General features: G+C 40.2%; 1 protein-coding gene across 2 annotated transcripts in view; it reads left to right on the forward strand.

Moving 5' to 3' along the window:
* The window catches only part of LOC126281196 (uncharacterized), a 239,262-nt gene that overhangs the window by 116,658 nt on the left and 99,599 nt on the right, over positions 1-23,005 (forward strand). For both annotated transcript variants that reach the window (XM_049979905.1, XM_049979906.1), the window contains exon 5: positions 19,712-19,855. In XM_049979905.1, the coding sequence (XP_049835862.1) occupies positions 19,712-19,855 (144 nt within the window). The remainder of the gene's footprint in view (positions 1-19,711; positions 19,856-23,005) is intronic.

Raw genomic sequence — 23,005 nt, forward strand, 5'->3', positions numbered from 1 at the left:
GTTCTGAAGTTGGCATATACACCTGGACAATCAGTAAAGCTTTTTGTGCTCCTTTTAGCCTTACACCAATAACCCAGTCATTTGTATAGTCCACATATTCCACACATTTACCCAATTCCTTTGTCGTAATCATTCCTACTCCATTCATTCCTTTTACTTCTCCTCGTGAGTAGTACAATTCATATTCATTTGACTGCAACTCTCCACATCCATTCCATCTTACCTCAGCAACTCCTAGAATGTCCACATGACTCTTTTCCATCTCTCTTTTAAGGTTTTCTAGTTTTCCAGCTTGTAGCACATTTCTAACATTCCAGGTACCAATTCTCATTTTGATTTTTTGCCTCCTTTCAAGTTGTCCCTCCCTCCCCCCGAGATCCAAATGGGGACCATTTTACCTCCAGATACTGATTTAACATGAGAGGAAGCCATTTTCGTGCATAAAATGAAGACTGCATTATGCAGGAAAGATAATCTGCGGTGGAATTCCATTGCCTTCCACAGTTCTGGAGGCCGCCCCTAACATGTGATACAGATGCCTTTTGCAGCCACCCGCTTTGGGTCAGGTACTGCATGAGAAGTATAGGCTGGAAAATGAAAGACACCTAGTCCTCGAAACCTAATAGCGTCAGGGTCAGAAAAAAACAAGAGATTGCCGAGGGTGGCCACATAGGAAAGATAAAAGTTAGGAACCTGGCATAAGTAAGTGGAAGCAATGCCAGGACTAGGCTCAGGGCCCTGTGGTTGCCAGCCACGTACTCACTAGGTGTGAATCCCTGAGGTGGATGGGCAGAACCTCTTCTGTGGGTGTGAGAATGTTTGTGTGACCACTGATGAGAACATCATTGTGCAACTGACACAGCATGACCATCTTTTGTAGCAATTCTCTGAAAGGACCAGCCCATCTCTCAGAAGGCCACAATTTTATCTCTTTCAGACTTGCTCAGTTGGCTGCAGGAAGTATGAGTACATCACCATTGCATGGTTGCCTGCTTGCTTCACACATTTGAACCACACTGAGCCTTTTGGCTTCAAGCATTCCCAATTTAAGGGTAGACATAGATGGTGCTCTGGTAGATATGCCACTATTCTGTCTGTTGGCAAACAACACTGTAACCATCATCAGTACACCTGCTTTTCCCCAGGTGTTGCATGCCGTCAGTGAATCAAAATCGATGTCATCTTTCCAGGTGTACTAACTTTTTCCAGCAGTGTAGTTCAGAATGCACATGGTAATCAGGGCTACATGCACACCATGGAGCTGCTGCTGGCTCGACCACTGGTGTTACCCTCTGGCGATTAGCTAGTGAGCTGCCTCATGCAGATTGGAATACCATAATTGTGATGTGTGCTGTGCAGGCAGCTTGTCATCATAGCAAACTAATCAATCAATATATACTTTTGAAATGTAAATACTGAAGTGTGCAAGGTGTTCGACAATCCTAGCACTCAAAAAATTTTCAAATACATTTTAAAACATAACAAGTAGTGAAATTGGTCTGTCATTATTAACATTTAAGGCATACATTTCTTTGGAGGAGGTTTTATGGTGATGTATTTCATCCTCTCTGGAAACAGATTTTAGTACATTACTGACTTATGGCTTGGCTCAGAATTCAACGCATTTCATTGGAACAGTGTTCAAAAGGTTGCTTGAGATATTGTCTTGAACTGTGGTGCATGGTTTGTGGAGTATCAGTTAGCACTGCAGGCAGGTGTGCTGTGGTTCTCAGTTCAAACTTCATCTCTAGCAAATCTTTATTAATTATTATTCATCATTTCTGGAAGGTTTCCAGAACTTTTTACATTTGTAACATTTGCATATTGTGGAGTATTCTACATTTGTGCCAATGGAAGCACTCTTTGTCCAGGAGTTCAGTTCTGTCCTGGCTGTGTGTTGATGTCCAAATTAAATGTGCTTGCAGTGCTATGCATAGTACTTCACTTAGGACCCCGCTGTCGGATTTCGACTTGATGGTGTTTGCAATGTGATATTGTTTGGCAGAGACACCAGTACTTCAAGTCATCTATATTGCCATTGCTCCAATTAGACAAAGTAAAAGCCATCAACTTCATAGGCAAGTACTGGAATACAAGCAGTACATCATTTCAAAAATCAACATATTCAGGTGAATAATAGGTTACAAGCCAGCAGTAAGTCAGCTGCACATCAGGCATCTCCAGAGAAGCTGGTCACAACTCAAGGATGCCTTTATGTGTGTGGCCAATATTTACTTGTACTTGGGCGGAATAGCCCTGCATTGGTTTGGGAACAATGAAGGGAAGCTCAGTATCTGGGGCAAGTTGAATACTGAACTAAAGAAAACTTTGATGACAGTCTATAGCAAGTCTGTGTAGCTGAAGTACTGTTGAAGGTCAGGGACCACATTATAGTGAATAGAACCCAACAGAAATCTCACATTTGATGAATGGAGTTGCAGAATGCATGTACCAAGCTCATCTGGTAAAGGATGTCATAACATCACAAAAATTTGTCAGGTGACACCAGCACACTGAGTGGGGGAAAAGAGAGAGAAAGAGAGAGAGAGAGAGAGAGAGAGAGAGAGAGAGAGAGAGAGAGAGCGCACAAATGTGTGCATGAGTTGGATGAAAGAGGTATGTTCCAACACCCAAATGTGGTCCCTATGGCAGTTGTGGAAGATCACCATGACATCATCTCTCTCATATGCTAATTAGTAAGAAAAGAGGTACAACAGTTCATAGCAGCTAGAAGTGTCAGACCAAATACACAAAGAGACAAGGGCTATGATCGTTGACCCCATATATCAGGTGGTAATAGGGACTGTCAAAGAAGAGGTGTATCAATCTTTAACAGCAATCTCAGCTACCAGTTGAATGTATCATGAAGAATGGATTAAGCCAGCTTGTACTAACAATTGTACTAACAATGCAGCTGTCAAATGACAACCCAGCATCTGACCAATGCAGGTACAACCAACTCTTTCACAATGTATGTTGTCCTGCAATAGAGCAGACATTTGGAGGACATAAAACAACATACCAGTTTGTTTCTAATGTGGACGTCCTGGACACATACTGTTCTGTAGACAAAGGATATGAATGTTCAGTGACTATTATAGTGCAAGATGGCAACCATCCCAACAATTCTATTCGTGGTAGTCAACAGCAGACAATTATAGTTGACCTATGGGACAAAGCTCATCACTCTACCCTGGATGAGATCACCCCCAACATGCGTTGCTTTCCCTTTCATCATACTGAGGTACGAGCCCCTTGCCAAGCTGCAAAATTCGGCAAAACCAAGTGAGATGACCATCTATGGAGGTAAGGCTGCTACAGGTGAAAACCTCGCATGGGTAACAGTTACTAAGATGCCAGGAAATCTCATCAGTATCATCATCAATGGACAACCTGTGTGGGCACTACTTCACAGAGGAGTTGCAGAATGCATGTGCCAAGCTCTTCTGGTAAAGGATGTCACAACTGTCGAAAGCTTCTCTTTTCCAACTAAAGAAGACTACATTCTGTGATATGAAAGAGTTTGTGCTGGAAGTTGCAAATGGGAAATGCTAGCAGCTGACGTGAACACATACTGCAAGAATAACTATCAATGACAGAACACAGCCCTTTGAATTGTCATAATGTATTCATGATATTAGTCTCGGATGGGACTTCTTGCAGGCATCACAAGCACTTATAGATTGTGGAAGATAGAGCTCCGGTTTGATGAAGTTATTTCAACAGGCACACATAACAAAGATTGCTATGGACAGCTGTTTGTCATTCAAGATGTTTTTATCCTGTCATCACTGAGAAGAAGAGTCAAAAAGCCACTTATATTCACAAAAGATATTTACATACCAGTGACAACCCTAAACATTACAGAAAGTCAAGGAGATTTTGGATCACTGATTGTTATGAGCAGCCACAATTCATCCCTAAAGGTATGTGCACAGGAGCAGCCAAATAAGTCCAGGATTCACAGCTCTGTGCCATCAATGAAGAATCTTGTTTCACTCAATACAGACAATGCAGTGAAGGAAGCTACTTTTGAACTGCCAATAGGATGTGGCCTGATTGAGGAATGACCTTGACAAGTGTTAGCCATTCTCTGCCAATTTTTGGATGCTTTCAAATCTGGACTGGAGAAAGACAGGCCAAGTGGCTCATGGTAAAACACCCTGTCAACACCAGGGATCATCCACCAATTAGACAGCGATGTATAGGCTGTCACTGGCTGAATGACTTTTAGTTTGAGAGGAAGCACAGAAGATGTTGCAAGAGGACATCATTGAGCTTTCAGAGAAACATTTGTGCCTCACCTAGAGAAGGTTGAACAAAATCCCATCGCCATGCATTGATTACACGTTAGACTGTTTGGAAGGGGTGAAGTATTTTTCAACAATGGACTTGCAGAGAGGCTACTGGAAAATTGAGTTTGATGAGACTGACCAGGAAAAGACTGTCTTCATAACCCCTGGCGGCCTTTATGAATTCAAAGTAATGCTGTTTGGAGTATGTAATGCTCCACCCAGCTTTGAGCGTATGTTGGTCAACCTGCCCTGACACCTAAAATGAAAACTGTGCTTTCGCTATCTGGATGCATGAGAACTGGCTTGACTGCAGGCCTGAATCTGAAAAAGTGTCTCTATATTGCCCAAGAAATTCATATGTTGGGGCACCTTGTGAATGACGATGGAGTCCATCCCAATCCAAAGAAGTTGAAGCGATCATCAGTTTCTGACTCCTCAGCACATTTATGATGTGAGAAGTTTTCAGGGAATGTGCTTTCACTACTAGCAAAAAGGTCTTCTGTACCAGTGCCTGTCTCTTGCAAGAACTACTATAGCGAGGTGTCAAATTTTCTATGCATTAAGTGCAACAAAGAACCTTCCTTGTCCTTAAAGAGGTTATAACAGCTTCTCCAGTTCTAGCATTGTATGAAACAGAGCTACACGTCAGTGCTAATGTGTATGGGATAGGTACAGTTCTAGTACAAATTCAGGAAGTGCTGAAGAGGTAATAGCTTATGCTTCCAGAATACTCTCCAAGTTTAAGATGAACTACTCTGTAATCAAGAAAGAGTGCCTTGCGTTCGCTTGGGTATCTACAAGTTCCAGCCATATTTATTTGGCAAACCGTTCACCATTGTGACAAACAACCATTCTCTGTGTTGAATGACTAGCCTAAAGGATCAGTTGAGCCAGCTGCTGAGGTGGACACCGAGGCTTCAAAGTATGACATCATAGTGTTATGCAAAAATGGATGCAAACACAGAGACAAAGCCACGCTTTAGTGGAACACAGCAGCGTGGACAAAAAGTCAGTCATTGCTGCATTAAATGACATTGCTACTGAACAGAAGGGAGATCCAGCAGTGCTTAAAACCACAGAGGCTTTGAAGAAGGAGAAACTGGCCAAAGAAGAATTCCTATTAATAAATGGGAACATTGTGTAAGAGGAAATATGATCTGGTCTGATGGGGTGGAAAAAGGTGTTGTCATCCCAGCTCATCCATGGCCAGCTGTCTTGAAGTATTTCCATGGCTCTCCAACAACCTGCAAGACAGACAGCTTGAATATGACTAGGAGAAAGACCAAAAATGTTATAATGCCACGCATTGGCCATTTAGATTAGGCTGGAAGACTTGGTATGGAATTTGACACCTGCATGGAAAGTAGGACTGTCAGAAAAGTTACTAAAACATTACTTTATATGGTATTGTATCCTTTGTTGCTTGTCAGACATCAGATATGAAGTTGAGGATTATCACCCTTCATCAACAAGACAAAAGCACAGCGATATCATTCCTGTCCTTGATATGAAGACCTATTACAGTCCTGAGGCACAGATCAATAATGAAGGCTTCTTGTTCAAGTAAACTGAAGACTCATTCAATGATTGCAAACCTCTGAATAGAGTGGCTATCTTTCATACACATCATAGTGAAGAGGATTCACCAACATGAACGCAATACAGTGATACTCGAGTGCTGCTATGCAGAAGACCCATAACAAGATCAGGGACAAGGATGCTGTAGTTGGAACCAATGAGAAGTTCTTAAACAGTAGGTTACTGCTCTTTCAGGAGAGGGAGCAATGTTGCAAATTGTGCTCCATGATGTGTGGAGTAGCGATTAGCATCATTAGCTGTCATGCTTTGGGTTGTCAGTTCAAACTCCATCAACAGCAAACATTTGTTATTTGGGATTTATCATTTTTGGAAGGTATTATTTTTGTAATGTTTGGATATTATGGAACATTCTATGCTTCCATAATTATCAGTATTGTCTGATGAGGAGTTCAGTTCTGTTCTGGCTGTATGTTAGTGTCTGTAACAAACATACTTTCAGTGCTAAATTTTGTACTTCACTGATGACCCTGCTTTCAGATTTAGACTTGATTGTGATTAAGTCATGAGAATGTTGTCAAAGCCAAATGAAGATTAACTTTTTAATGAGACAGCAGTGTTCTTAAGTTGTCTGGTGCTTCTAGGAATTAACATTATTTCACCAAAAGTGTTTGGCGCGTGTCGTTTGAAAGTATACATCACCTCACTCGGCCCTGATAGCAGTGTTCATTTACAATCTTGGTAATCTCTTGCTGATCACTAACTTCATTATTGTTGTGATGAAAGACAAGATTTCAGTTTTATTACCTGAGTTATTGATTTTGTCCAGCAGGTAAATATTTTTTTGCTTTTTCAATAACTTAGTTTATAATTTTATAATAACTTTATAAAAATTCTGTTTAGCAGGGTTATTTAAAATTCTGAATTCAGTGTATAGGTCTCATTTCTTTTTGAAGGGTTTTTTGATCCTCATAGTGAACCGTGACTTTTTCACTATTTGTGTGGTGTGCATTCTGTAGGTTCTTTGTGGGAACATGTTTTCAAACAGTAATATGATTTCATCACAAAATAAATTACATTTAGTAACACCTTCAACTTTCTGAAGGCAGTGTTTAAATTTCTGTATTGTAATATAATTTTTAGCCTGCTTGTTCTTCAGCAGGGTTCAGTTATTCTCTGAGAAGTACAGTGGGTATCGACCATCATCATTGGTCCATCATGGTCAGAAAGGCTATTTATGACTTAATTGACAGAAATGTTGTCAAGTTTGTCACGGTCTACAAAGATATTGTAAAGGAGTCTGCTGAAACTGGCACTGACTCGAGTGGGGAAATTAACTACTGTCACTAGAGAAAGGAATGTGTCCGGTGTTCAAGAACTGATTTGTGAGAAAAACTGTGTTAGAAAATTTATGTTAAAATCAAAGAGAACTATCATATCCTTTGCTTTTCCTGTAAGATGGTGCAGCAAATGCTTCAAGTGTCCGATGAATTACTTGAAATTACCAGAAGAACCTTTATAAATGTCCACAATTATTACGTGTGAAGAAGGCAGTATATTCAATTTCTGTCTCACCTATTTCTATTTTTAAATTTTATAACCTTGCTACTCAATTAAAGGATTCCACAGCCCAAAGTCTGACCTGTAGAATGACAGTTTTGTTTTTCCTGATGACAACATCCTTGTAAATAGTCCCCCCCTGGAGATCTGAAGGGGGGGCAATTTTACCTGTGAAATTTTTACTTGTTAGAAAGCCATCATCATTAAAGCCTTACAGTAGAGCTAAATTTCCTTAAAAAAAAAAAAAAAAGAACCAGCTGTAGTTTACCCTTGCTTTTAGCCATTCACCAGACACACCTCTGTTGTGGTTTATTCTTTATTTGTTATGTTACAGTGGTGGAACAAGAGTGTTTTACTGAGGAGGGTAGCATATGGAAGGTTTTACAATAGGGCCACTTACATGAGTAAGGGACCTATTTTGATTATGTTTTTCCTTTTTAGCAATGCTCCAGATCATTTTTACTTCTTTCTTAGAGATTTCTAAATTATGTTTGTATTATGTGCTTTTTGCTTTTCTGGTGACAAAGCGAGGATTTCTCTGTGCTCGTAGTGCAATACAGTTATTGATTGTGGGTGGTTCTGTAAATTATATGAATGTCATCTTCTAGATAAATTATACCAGGTGATCAAAAAGTCAGTATAAATTTGAAAACTTAATAAACCACAGAATAATGTAGATAGATAGGTAAAAATTGACACACATGCTTGGAATGACATGGGGTTTTATTTGAACAAAAAAAAAAAAAAAAAAAACAATGCTAGGCACGTGAAAGATCTCTTGTGCGCATCATTTGGTGATGATTGTGTGCTCAGCCGCCACTTTTGTCATGCTTGGCCTCCCAGGTCCCCAGACCTCAGTCCGTGTGATTATTGGCTTTGAGGTTACCTGAAGTCACGAGTGTATCGTGATTGACTGACATCTCTAGGGATTCTGAAAGACAACATCCGACGCCAATGACTCACCATAACTCCGGACATGCTTTACGGTGCTGTTCACAACATTATTCCTCGACTACACCTATTGTTGAGGAATGATGGTGGACATATTGAGCATTTCCTGCAAAGAACATCATCTTTGCTTTGTCTTACTTTGTTATGCTAATTATTGCTATTCTGATCAGATGAACTTTTGCATTTTTTTGGTTCTAATAAAACCCCAAGTCATTCCAAGCATGTGTGTCAATTTGTACCTCTCTATCTACATTATTCCGTGATGTATTCACTTTTCAATTTTATTCTGACTTTTTGATCACCCGGTACTTTGATGACAATGAATATCTCACATTTGTTCCTATTTAGGCTAATATAGCTAAGACAAAAATAGCATTCATGATTGTGTAGGAACATGTTTATGAAGAAATTAAAATTATCAACTTTTTGGGTAATTTTTTCGTATTATGTTTACAAGGCAATATTGTTTCATTAGTTACACATTATTTTATTGTGCTGTTTGAGTAGATTGGTCACACAAATTAATTGTAATTACTGTAGTACCTAATTAATTAAAGAAACGTTGTTGTTGTGGTCTTCAGTGTGAAGACTAGTTTCATACAGCTCTCCATGCTACTCTGTCCTGTGCAAGCCTCTTCATTACTGAATAACTTCTGCAACCTACTACATCCTTCTGAATCTGCTTACTGTATTCATCTCTTTGTCCCCCTCTATGGTTTTTACCCTCCTTAATTCCCTCCAATACTAAACTGATAATTGCTTCATGTCTCAGAACACATCCTACCAACCAATCCGTTCTTCTAGTCAGGTTCTGCCACAAATTTCTTTTCTCCCCAGTCCTATTCAGTATCTCCTTATCAGTTATGTGATCTAACCATCTAATCTTCAACATTACTCTGTAGCATCACATTTCCAAAGCTTCTATTCTCTTCTTTCTAAACTATTTATTTTTCCTTGCCATTGCCAATCTAATTTTATACCCCCTCAACTTCAGCCATCATCAGCTATTTTTCTTCCCAAATAGCAAAACCTATCTACTACTTTACATGTCTCATTTCCCTAATCTAATTCCCTCAGCATCACCTGTTTTAATTTGATTACATTCCATTGTTCTTGTCTTGCTTTTGTTAATGTTCATCTCATATCCTCCTTTCAGGACACTGTCCATTTCGTTCAACTGCTGTTTCAAGTCATTTTGCTGTCCCTAACAGAATTACATCATTGGCAAAGCTCAATGTTTTTATTTCTTCACCCTGAACTTTAATTCCTACTCCAGGTTTTTCTTTCGTTTCCTTTACTGCTTGATCAATGTACAGATTGAATAACGTCAGGGACAGACTACAATTGAATAACGTCAGGGACAGACTACAACCAAATCTCACTCCATACTCAATCACTGTTTCTGTTTCGTGCCCTTTGATTCTTATAACTGCTGCCTGGTTTCTGTACAAGTTGTAAGTAGCCTTTGCTCCCTGTGTGCTATTCCTCATCCCTCCAGAATTTCAAAGACAGTGTTCCAATCAACATCATCAAAAGCTTTCTCTAAGTCTGCAAATGCAAACCTATCTTCTAAAATAAGTTTTAGGGTCAGTATTGCCTTGCTTGTTCCTATATTTCTGCGGAATCCAAACTGATCTTCCCTGAGGTCAGCTTCTACCAGTTTTTCCTCTCTTATGCAAAGAATTCATTGTAGTAGTTTGCAACCATGACTATTTAAACAGATATTTCAATAAAACTCACATCTGTCAGCACCTGCTTTCTTTAGGATTGGAATTATTCTATTCTTCTTGTTGTATGAAGGTATTTTGCATATGTCATATATCTTGTACAACAGATAAAAGAGTTTTGTCCTGGTGGCTCTCCCAAGGCTATCAATAGTTTCAACAGAATGTTGTGTATTCATGGGACCATGTTTCGACTCAGGTCTTTCACTGCTCTCTCAAATTCTTCTTGCAGTATCATATGTCCCACCTCATCTTCATCTATGCCCTCTTCCAGTTCAATAGTACTGCCTAGAAATTTATCTCCTGTGTATAGACCTTCTATATAATCTTAAGTAGCTTCACAGGTGATGAGGAAGTTGAAGAAATATATGGTGACATAAAAGAAAAGAAATTATTCATATAGTTAATGGAGATGAAATTTTTAATTGTGGTGGCAGACTGGAATTCAGTAGGAGAAAAAGGAAGAGAAGGGATAACAGTAGGTGAATATGGCCTGGGGCAAAGGAATGAAAGAGGGAGCTGCCTGGTAGAATTTTGTGCAGAGTGTAATTTAATCACTGGTAACACTTGGTTTAAGAATCATGAAAGAAGGTTGTATATATGTAAGAGACCTGGAGAAAATAGATATTTATTCATTTTTGAACCAACATGTGTATGAAAAGTAAAAATTACACGGTATTAAAACACATGTTTATTTTAAGCATGAAAGCAAAGCATAAATGGATGCAGGGGGAATCTAGTTTGAAAATTATAGCAAAGTAAGGTGAGCACTTATTTACAAATACACAAAACAATAATAAGCACAAAATAGAAAATCTACATTACAATAGATACATTCAAAAATTTATTTGGAAATACCTGTGTACCACCAAATAAAATGATTAAACATAGTGGCTGTGATTCAACTCTACTAAGTATAAACTGCCCTCAGGGCAATAAAGAACATAGCTTTCAATCACATTGTATATACCCACACATGTTGTGTGACTAAGAATGAAGTACATCTAATCTTTTTAGAGAAGGTGTAATCATATCAAAACTGGACTCAGGAAGCAGCACCTACAGATATCTAACTGGCGACTGAAGTAAATAATAAACCACAAATAAGAAAAGATCTGAGGATGGAATGAAAGTGAAGTCGTGGATGAAGACCATAGCTAGTTAGGGTACAATAAATAATTAAAATGTACATGTTGTAAACAAGCTGTCTTATTATTCAGATTAACATTTTCTTTGTAATGAGCAATAAAATGTCTACCTGTCTTGCCTATGTAGAAGGCCTCACAAGATCCACTCTGTAGCCTATACACTCTTGAGGAACCAGATTTATCTGCATCAGAGCCTCTTCCATGAGCACCCAACCTACGTCGTAATTTGAATTTAAATTGATGGTTTGTATGAAATGTATCCTTAAGTCTTTTTGGAAAAGCACTTGTCAATGAATCTGATATAGGTCCCCTATATTGCATTAAAAGATATTTCTTGGCTTTTATTATCCTGTTACAGCCTTTTATTTTATGCTACACAGATTGTGCCAATAAATGTATGTACGATTATTGAATGTATCTATTGTAATGCAGATTTTCTATTTTATGCTTGTTATTCTTTTGTATATTTGTAAATAGGTGTTCAGCCTAGAATCCCTGTGCCTCCCCTGTGCCCCCTCCTTCACCCTCAGTCTCCTCCACCCTGCATTCTTCCCTTATCTTTTGAGCCATTTCGTCCCATGTATGTTATCCATCTCCCTTTACGTACCACCTTCCTTTTCCCCCTCCTCCTTTCCCGTAGCTCCCCTTTCTGCCCCTCCTTCCCCTGGCCCTTTCCTTCTCATTTCACTGATTGCCCAGATGCTATTGTTAATATAATTTTGGTTCATTTCTTTCGTTTCTACGCTGCTGGATGTGGTCTTACTTTTATATATGACTTAATGCACAATGCATATTGGTCTATTTTATATCAGTTAAATGTAAAAGTGTATAGTTTTGTGAATACATTTTATTTGCATACTGTTTTTTAAACATTTATTTGCTATTTATTGCTTTTTTGACCTCTGTTTGCCACACCTGTAGTACAAGGTAGCAACATAGTGTATGCTATTTTGTAGCAGTGTTGTGTATTGCACTTTCTATGAAAATGTATTGACATATTGCATGCCTTATGACATGCAGCCCCTATTATCTTTGAATTTATATTTTAGGCTTTAGTATTATATTGCACTTATTTCAAAATAATTTAATTGGATAGATAAAACATTTACTCACCAGGTGGTGGCAGAACACACACATAAAAAGAGGGTTGTAGTTAGACAAGCTTTTTTAGTCAGTGGGTCATTCTTTGGACAGAAGGGTTGAAGGGGAAGGAAGAGGGGTGAAGGAAAAGGACTGGAGACGTCTAGGAAAAGGGGTAGATTTCAGAAAAGTCACCCAGAACTGTAGGACATGGTGGACTTACCCCACGGGATGAGAAGGAAGGACTGATTGTTGGGCACTGCAATGGATGAGATTTGAAAACCTGAGAGCTTAAAGGTGGAAGACAGGGTAATATGCAAGACAAAGATCACTGCTTAAACATCTTGCATGAGTTAATAAGAGTAACAATCTATGTGCATTGTACATAACAGAAGTGGGAGGGGCTAGTGAAAAATAAACAGGTAAAACAGTGAAAGGTGTAGAAAAATAAAACAGAGTGAAGAAAGGAGTAGCTACTGTGAAGATATGCTGAGACAGAAGAAATTAATGTAAATTAAGGCCACATGGGTGGCGAGAACTAAGGACGTGTTGTAGCACTAGTTCCCACCTGCGAAGTTCTGGGAAACTGGTGTCTGCGGGAAGAATCCAGATGGCACGTGTGGTGAAACTTGCTCTGAGGTTATGATTATCACATTGTAGAGAATGCTGTACAACAGGATATTGTGTGTTGCCAGTTTCTGTTGATTGGCACATTTACAAAACGTGTATGTGCCAAAATATCCACAGGTGTACTGCCGGACTATAGTGTCCAACGGGCACAATATTTCGGCGATCAAACATGTCACCATCATCAGGTGAACTGACGGACTGAGCTCCTGTGAACGTGCCGGCACAGAGATCCGTACGCTATGGCTGCTCAGGGGGAACTGGGTTCGGTCGCGGCGGCGGCCGATTTAAATACCCTCCGCCCATGGCGTGCTCCCTCTGCCGTCCGCGCCCCGTGCCACGGTAGCGCGGTGGAACAGATTGTGACGGCGTCTGAGATGACGTCAGTGTGATGGCTCTGTCCGCCGTGGTCGTCACAACTATGTGCTTGCTCGATTTACTCTTGATTAACCCAATCGCTGGTTCCCAAGCCTTGCTAAGATTATAGCCACAGTCACGGTTTATGAGGTCGTCATTGGTGCAAATTTCGATGGCCTCTCTAACAATGCTGTCCCAGTATCTCGACGTCTGTACCAGAATCCTCGTGCAGTCATACTCCATAGCGTGATTTTCCAACAAACAATGTTCAGCGACCTCCGACTTGCTCGGATACATCAGTCGAGTATGCCTCTGGTGTTCACAGCATCGATCCTCGACGGTACGCATCGTCTGACCAATATACGACTTGCCACATTGACACGGAATCTGGTACACGCCGGCCTTCCTCAAACCGAGGTCATCTTTGGCGCTCCCCACCAGTGCACGAGTTTTATTCGGAGGACAAAAAACAGTTCCGCCCCGGTGTTTCTTCAGAATGCGGGCGATTTTCCCTGAGAGTGCGCCTATGTATGGAATAAATGCAGTGCCTACCTCCTCCCTCGTGACTTCATCCATCTCAACAGGTTGTGCTGCAGTGGTTGGGTGGAGAGCACGTTGGATCTGCCACTCTGAGTACCCATTCTTTCGAAACACAGTTCTTAGATGTTCCAATTCCTGGGGTAGACTCTCTGTGTCAGAGATAGTGCGCACCCTATGTACTAGAGTTTTCAGTACCCCATTCCTCTGTGAAGGGTGGTGGCAGCTGTCTGCGTGCAGATACAGATCAGTGTGTGTTGTCTTTCGATACACCCCATGACCTAGGGTGCCGTAAGCCCTTCTCCTGACCAAGACGTCAAGGAAAGGTAATTTACCCTCCGTTTCAGTCTCCATAGTGAATTTGATGTTGGGATGTATGGAGTTTAGATGTGTAAGGAAGTCAAGGAGTTTATCCATACCATGTGGCCAGATGACGAATGTGTCGTCCACGTAACGGAAAAAGCAAGTAGGTTTCCATTCAGATGACGACAGGGCTTCCTCCTCGAAGTTCTCCATGTACAAATTCGCTACCACCGATGAGAGTGGGCTACCCATGGCGACTCCCTCCGTTTGTTCATAGTATTCTCCATTAAAAAGAAAATACGTGGAAGTCAAGACATGTCTAAAAAGTTCAGTGGTATTCTCGTCAAACCTCTGACCAATAAACTCTAGCGACTCTCGCAGGGGTACCCTCGTAAACAAGGAAACGACGTCAAAACTCACCATGATATCTGACTCATACAACCTGAAGCTATCAAGGCGTTTAACAAAATCCACGGAATTACGGATGTGATGAGGGCATTTACCCACATAAGGACTTAATATTCCCGTCAGGTATTTGGCCAACAAATATGTAGGTGCCCTGATGTTGCTGACAATGGGGTGTAATGGTACCCCCTCTTTGTGAACCTTCGGGAGTCCGTATAGTCTAGGTGGTACCGGACCTTGGGGTAACAATTTCTTAGCGTCACCCTCCAGTAAATCTGCGTCCTTGAGAAGAACCCTCGTCTTGTTCTCCACCTTCTTTGTAGGGTCAACGCTGATCTTCCGGTAGGAATCGTCATTTAGCAGGCTCTGCATCTTATCAGTGTAGTCCTTATGGGAGACAACAACTGTAGCATTGCCTTTGTCAGCCGGTAAGACAACAATTTCGGAGCGTTCCCTCAGATCACGAATGGCCGCCCTCTCTTTACTGCTGATATTTGACTTCATTGGCTTGGATTTCGTCAACGCACGACAAGTTTCACGACGTATTTCCTCGGCTGATTCTGGCGGAAGTCGAGCTGCAACCTGTTCAACAGCACTAACCATTTCTGCGACCGGAGTGAACTAGGGGGTGGGAGCGAAGTTGAGACCTTTCTGCAAAACCGAGACTGCATCATCACTCAACACCATGCCACTCAAATTTATGACAGTCTTGCACGGAACCTGCAGAGATGGTTTGTCAAGGAGACGTGAGAACTTAGCTATTTGACGTCCCGTAGCCTTCTTATGGGCGGAATCAGCTGACACCCAGGTGACACCATCAATCCAATCCCAGGAAAAAGAAGTGAACTTAGTAGCCAGTTGCAAATGTAATTTGAGTAATTCCTGTGAGATAAACTCAATTGCCCGCATTCTGAAGAAACACTGGGTCGGAACTGTTTTGTCCTCCGAATAAAACTCGTGCACTGGTGGGGAGCGCCAAAGATGACCTCGGTTTGAGGAAGGCCGGCGTGTACCAGATTCCGTGTCAATGTGGCAAGTCGTATATTGGTCAGACGATGCGTACCGTCGAGGATCGATGCCGTGAACACCAGAGGCACACTCGACTGATGTATCCGAGCAAGTCGGCGGTCGCTGAACATTGTTTGTTGGAAAATCACGCTATGGAGTATGACCGTACGAGGATTCTGGTACAGACGTCGAGATACTGGGACAGCATTGTTAGAGAGGCCATCGAAATTCGCTCCAATGACGACCTCATAAACCGTGACTGTGGCTATAATCTTAGCAAGGCTTGGGAACTACCGATTGGGTTAATCAAGAGTAAATCGAGCAGACGCATAGTTGTGACGACCACGGCGGACAGAGCCATCACACTGACGTCATCTCAGACGCCGTTGCAATCTGTTCCACCGCGCTACCGTGGCGCGGGGCGCGGACGGCAGAGGGAGCGCGCTGCGGGTGGAGGATATTTAAATCGGCCGCCGCCGCGACCGAACCCAGTTCCCCATGAGCAGCCATAGCGTACGGATCTCCGTGCCGGCACGTTCACAGGAGCTCAGTCCGTCAGTTCACCTGATGATGGCGACATGTTTGATCGCCGAAATATTGTGCCTGTTGGACACTATAGACCAGCAGTACACCCGTGGATATTTTGATTATCAAATACGCCGGGAGAAACTCAAGAATTGTGTATGTGTCAGTTATGTTGTGTAATCAGTTTTTGTACATGGTCTGTTTTTAACATCGTGGATTACAGTAGAGACAACCTTGCCTGAAATAAAAGAATCATGGTTCGACAGGGCACCATCTCTTCTAGGTTTCCTAATGGAGTCTACAGTTTGTTGACCTATGTTATTCATTAATGAACTTCATTGATGTTCACTTGGGACCAGACATATATGTATCAACATCATTTAATTTTATTCTGGATGTACATTTAAATTTGCAAGCTTTGGTTTATACCATTTGCAGTATTCAATCCATTTATGCTTTGAACCATACCTAATGTAGGCTTGTGTTTTAATATACCATATTCTTAATTTTTACTTTTTTTTCTAAGTTGGTTTGAAAATGAGTATTAAACCAAAACCAGTCACCCACTGAATAAATATCTATTTTATTTGGAAGACTGGCTGTCTTTTTGCATTATAATTCAATAAAAGTTGCTGTCATGTAACATCCAGCATGCTGGACGTATGCAGATAAAATGTCAATGATATGTGTAATATGTTTTTTTTTTCTTTTTTCCTTATTGCAAATATTATTATAGGGAACAAACCAAACTAGATAATCAGGAACACTAGTTGTTCATCAGCACTACCCATCATAAAATCAACATCAAAGATCCACATACTATGCCTCTCCAGTAGTTTCTGCCAAATATTACTAAGATCTATTAAAATTATTGATAAGCTTTTCCTGTAGTTGGCCTACCACTATCGGTATTGTTGTCTTTCATGTTTTCTGTTGCTTGATGTAGGTAAAAAATTCAAACTTGAGTATATTTTTTGTTTATTTCCTCAAAACAAGTTCCTATATTTCTAAAGTGGCTCTTCTTGCTGCAGATATTGCCAGTTTACATAACTCAACAATTTTGTAACTGTTTAAGTGTGATTTTGTGTCACATGCTGTTATTTTCAGTATGAAGACTGATTTGATGCAGTTCTACATGTTAGTTTGTTCTGTACAAGTATCTTCAGCTCTGCATAACTAGTGTTGTCTACACCCATTTGAGCCTGCTCTCTATAATGAGGTGTCTCCTTCCCAATTTTCCATCCATAACCAAATTAGCTATTTCCTAGTGCCTCATTATATGTCATGTATACTCATCCTTCTTTTAATCAAATCGTGCCAATGCAATACCTCCTCATTAGCAATTGATCTATCAATCTAATCTTCACTATTTAAATGCTTATATTCTCCTCTTAGTGATGCTGACTATTATCCATATTTCACTTCCATACAAATAGTTCCAGAAAACACCTTATAGCATTTAATATGTTATTCATTAGTGATGTGTTTCTCTTTTCTTGAAAGATTGTCTTACTATTACTAGTTTGAAATTTGTTTCCCCTTTCCTTCTGTCACCGTCAGATATTTTGCTGACCATATGGCAAAACTCATTTAAACTTTTAGTGCCTCATTTTCTAATCTGATTCTTCCATCATCTGGCTGAATTGAAGTACACTCTAATGCATAACAGTAGTAGTAGTAGTAGTAGTAGTAGTAGAAGAGGGGTTTTGGGCGCACGACAGCAAGGTCTTCAGCACCCGTTCAGTAACATAGTGAGACGGGTGTCAAGAAAAATCCCAGAACAGGAATATAAAACAAAACAGAAAACATGGGTAACAATCGTTGAAAAACGTGCTCACCCACACCAAAGTGTGGGATGAAGCAGAGCGTCAGCAGTAAAACATGGACAACACAGGAAGAAAATGATAGGGGAGCTAAAACAATGTAGCAGATGGAAGTGGCTGGCTGACTGCAAGGAAAAAAGGGGAGGAGTCAGCCACTCTGCAATACACTAAAACCTCCAGCCTAAAAGTTTAGGCCAGAGTCCAGACACATCACAAAACTTAAAAACCCTAGACACACACGTCTCATCATTAGCTAAAACAGAAGGCAGATCCCCATCAACTTGTGCTTCTGCCCGTGCAGCATGGTATAAAATGCAGTCTGTTAAAATGTGCCAGACAGAGATGTGCACACCACAAGCATAATGTTTCATAAGAATTTTCTAGGTTGATGTGTTGCGACAGTCATCATGAAAGCAACACAAACAGCCTTCACTTCTCCTCCCAGTGACTTCTTGGGAGATTACACACTTTTCATTTCTGAATGCATCTATTTTTTATAAATGATACATATTAAATACACTATCTGAACAAAAGTATCAGGACACCTAAAGTGAACATTAATATGGGGTGTGTCTACTTTTCACCTTTGTGATGGGTTGGACTCTACTGCGACAGTTTCTATGAGGTATTTGAATGTTTTTGGAGTGGCAGCCTATTTTTCCTCAAGAGCTGAAATCAGAGAAGGTAGTGACGCTGGATTATGGGATCTGGAGTGAAAGTGATGTTCTAATTCACTCCAAAGGTATTCCATTCCACATAAAAGAAAAGAATCATACTCTAATGTCACCTCCTCTGTACATCACTGTTGATACTATGCATGATGGCATGTAGTGTTCTCCAAACCCAAACCTTTCATTGGATTGCAACAGGATGTAACATGATTTATAACTCCAAATCACCTATTTCTCGTCATCCCATGGCATCACTCTTTATGCCACTCTGAACATTGCTTAGCAATGACTAAAGAAATATGTGGCTTATGAGGTACTGCTTGATCATTGTACTGCATTCTCTTTAACTCTCTCCACACAGCCACTGTGAGTAATTCCTTCCACTGATTTCATTCAGTTTTTGCAGCCAAAGCAGCAATGCTTGAGAATCCATGTTCAAAATCCTGTGCTCTCTTGACTGACCCCTTCTGCTGTTACCGTGTGTGTACTGATGACACAACACTCCTCACCTGCTTTTATAGTGGTGAGTCTGCCTCTCATTACAACCAGAGGTCAGTTTGTCATTACATAGGATGATTGGATACTTTTGATCAAGTATCTAATAACTATTTTGTGAAAGATAATGCTTACATGATTTCTGAACGCTGCTGCAGGGAAGTACATGAGTTATACTTGTACTTATGGCATATGTAAATATTTACATGTAACTCTAAGAGACTTGAGGCACATAAAATGTCATGATATTTTCAGTAGTGACACATTGTTACATATAATGTGAAAATTTCATATGCAGAAAACTTGTAACCAATGACTTGTTACAACTTAGTATGACAGTAATTGGTCAAGTGTGTGTGTGTGTGTGTGTGTGTGTGTGTGTGTGTGTGTGTGTGTGTGTGTGTGTGTGTGTGTGTGTGTGTTTAGGAGATGTATTTAATGTAGTTAGCAATTTAAGATTATTAGCATCTTTTTATGTAAGCTCATGATGCTAAGTCCACGAAAGTGCTAAACCAAATGTGCTTGTATCTCTGATTCTTGAAGTACTAACAGTGAAACAAAAGGTAATCAAGTACTTCAATTTGGTGCTTTTATCTTGTACTTGCCCCTTACTGTATCCTTTTTGTGTTTAATTCCTTTGTTTATGATTTATTCATCTTATTGTAGAAAATTGACAGCGTAAAAACAGCAGTGATGGAAACGGAGAATGAGAAGAACAATTTGAAAGATGAAAAACACAAATTACTAAACATATCTGATGCATTTCAGAAAATGCAAGCTTCACATAAAGAATTATTATCACGTATTAAGGTACAGTAAGTTTATAAATAAATATATGTTTTTGTTTCAAGAGTAAATTAAGTTACATTCAGCATAAAAAGGAATTAAGAAACCCAGCATCATCTGATACTTAATTGATATTGCTACCAAAAACTGATATCCATACTAAAATGGCATTTCAGTATTCTCTATTTTCTGCTGTTTCAAATTATGCTGAGGTTATGGTACTGAATGTGGCCAGTATGCTATCAGTATCAAATTGAATTCAGTCTGTTGCATATATTTATAGGTTAACTGTAATGACAGTTGAAATGACTTTGTAATTTAGACTTCCCTAAATCACTTGTACCCCCCATGAACCATGGACCTTACCGTTGGTGGGGAGGGTTGCGTGCCTTAGCGATACAGATAGCCGTACCGTAGGTGCAACCACGACGGAGGGGTATCTGTTGAGAGGCCAGACAAACACGTGGTTCCTGAAGAGGGGCAGCAGCCTTTTCAGTAGTTGCAGTGGCAGCAGTCTGGATGATTGACTGATCTGGCCTTGTAACACTAACCAAAATGGCCTTGCTGTGCTGGTACTGTGAACGGTTGAAAGCAAGGAGAAACTAAAGCTGAAATTTTTCCCAAGGGCATGCAGCTTTACTGTATGGTTAATGATGAAGGCGTCCTCTTGGGTAAAATATTGCAGAGGTAAAATAGTCCCCCATTCAGATCTCCGGGTGGGGACTACTCAAGAAGATGTCGTTATCAGGAGAAAGAAAACTGGCGTTCTACGGATCGGAGCGTGGAATGTCAGATCCCTTAATCGGGCAGGTACGTTAGAAAATTTAAAAGGGAAAATGGATAGTTAAAGTTAGATATAGTGGGAATTAGTAAAGTTCGGTGGCAGGAGGAACAAGACTTTTGGTCATGAGAATACAGGGTTATAAATACAAACTTAAATAGGGGTAATGCAGGAGTAGGTTTAATAATGAATAAAAAAATGGGTAAGCTACTACAAACAGCATAGTGAACGCACTATTGTGGCCAAGATATACACGAAACCCACAGGGAGCGAAAGGCTATTTACAATTTGTACAGTAACCAGATGGCAGTTATAAGAGTCGAGGGGCATGAAAGTTAAGCAGTGGTTGGGAAGGGAGTGAGAGAGGGTTGTAGCCTATCCCTGATGTTATTCAATCTGTATATTGAGCAAGCAGTGAAGCAAACAAAAGAAAAATTCGGATTAGGTATTAAAATCCATGGAGAAGAAATAAAAACTTTGAGGTTCGCCAATGATATTGTAATTCTGTCAGAGACAGCAAAGGACTTGGAAGAGCCTAGTTGAATGGAATGGACAGTGTCTTGAAAGGAGGATATAAGATGAACATCAACAAAAGCAAAACGAGGATAATAGAATGTAGTCGAATTAAGTTGGGTGATGCTGAGGGAATTAGATTAGGAAATGAGACACTTAAAGTAGTAAAGGAGTTTTTCTATGTGGGGAGCAAAATAACTGATGATGGTCGAAGTAGAGAGGATATAAAATGTAGACTGGCAATGGCAAGGAAAGCATTTCTGAAGATAAGTAATTTGTTAACATCAAGTATAGATTTAAGTGTGAGGAAGTCGTTTCTAAAAGTATTTGTATGGAGTGGAAGTGAAACATGGACGATAAATAGTTTGGACAAGAAGAGAATAGAAGCTTTTGAAATGTGGTGCTACAGAAGAATGCTGAAGATTAGATGGGTAGGTCACATAACTGATGAGGAGGTATTGAATAGGATTGTGGAGAAGAGAAGTTTGTGGCACAACTTGACTAGAAGAAGGGATCGGTTGGTAGGACATGTTCTGAGACATAAAGGGATCACCAGTTTAGTATTGGAGGGCAGCGTGGAGGGTAAAAATCATAGAGGGAGACCAAGAGATGAATACACTAATCAGATTCAGAAGGATGTAGGTTGCAGTAGGTACTGGGGGATGAAGAACTTGCACAGGATAGAGTAGCATGGAGAGCTGCATCAAACCAGTCTCAGGTCTGAAGACCACAACAACAACATGGAGTATCGTCTCAGTTGTGTGACTGGATTCGTGATTTCCTCTCAGAGAAGTCACAGTTCATAGTGATAGATGGTAAATCATCAAGTGGAACAGAAGTGATATCTGGCATTCCACATGGTAGTGTCATAGGCCTTCTGCTCTTCCTGATTTACATAAATGATCTAGATGATAATATGAGCAGCCCCCTTAGATAGTTTGCAGATGATGCCGTAATTTACCGTCTAGTAAAATCATCAGATGATCAATTCCAATTACAAAATGATCTAGAGAGATTTTCTATATGCCACGAAAAGTGGCAATTGGCACTAAACAAAGAAAATTGTGAGGTCATCCACATGGGTACTAAAAGAAATCTGATAAATTTTGGGTATATGATAAATCACACAAATCTAAGGGCTGTCAATTCAACTAAATACCTAGCAGTTACAATTATGAGCAACATAAATTGAAAAGACCACATAGATAATATTATGAGGAAGGTGAAACAAAGACTGCACTTCGTTGGTGGAACACTTAGAAGATGCGACAAACCCACTAAAGAGACAGCCTACATTACACTTGTTCATCCTCTGCTGAAATACTGTTTGGCGGTAAGGGATCCTTACCAGGTAGGACTGATGGAGGACATCAAAAAAGTGCAAAGAAGGGCAGCTCGTTTCGTGATATCTCGCAATAGGAGTGAGAGTGTCTCTAATATGATACGCGAGTTGGGGTGGCAGTCACTGAAACAAAGGCGGTTTTCTTTGCAGTGAGATCTATTTACGAAATTTCAAACACCAACTTTCTCTTCTGAATGTGAAAATATTTGGTGACACCCACCAACATAGGGAGAAATGATCATCATAATAAAACAAGAGAAATCAGAGCTCAAACGGAAAGATTTAGGTGTTCCTTTTTCCCACACAGCATTTGAGAGTGGAATGGTAGAGAAGTACTATGAAAATAGTTTGATGAACTCTCTGCCAGGCATTTAAGTGTGAATTGCAGAGTAACCATTTAGATGTAGATGTAGATGTAGTGGTTACCTTCCCTCATTTTTATTATTTGCTTCCTGCTATAATTTCTATTGTCATATTATTCTTTTCTGGCTTGGATTTCATCCATGTGAGCAACCAGTGTTGCTCAACCTTTATTGCT

Source organism: Schistocerca gregaria, chromosome 7 (assembly GCF_023897955.1).
Source record: "Schistocerca gregaria isolate iqSchGreg1 chromosome 7, iqSchGreg1.2, whole genome shotgun sequence".
NCBI classification, from domain to species: Eukaryota; Metazoa; Arthropoda; class Insecta; order Orthoptera; family Acrididae; genus Schistocerca; species Schistocerca gregaria.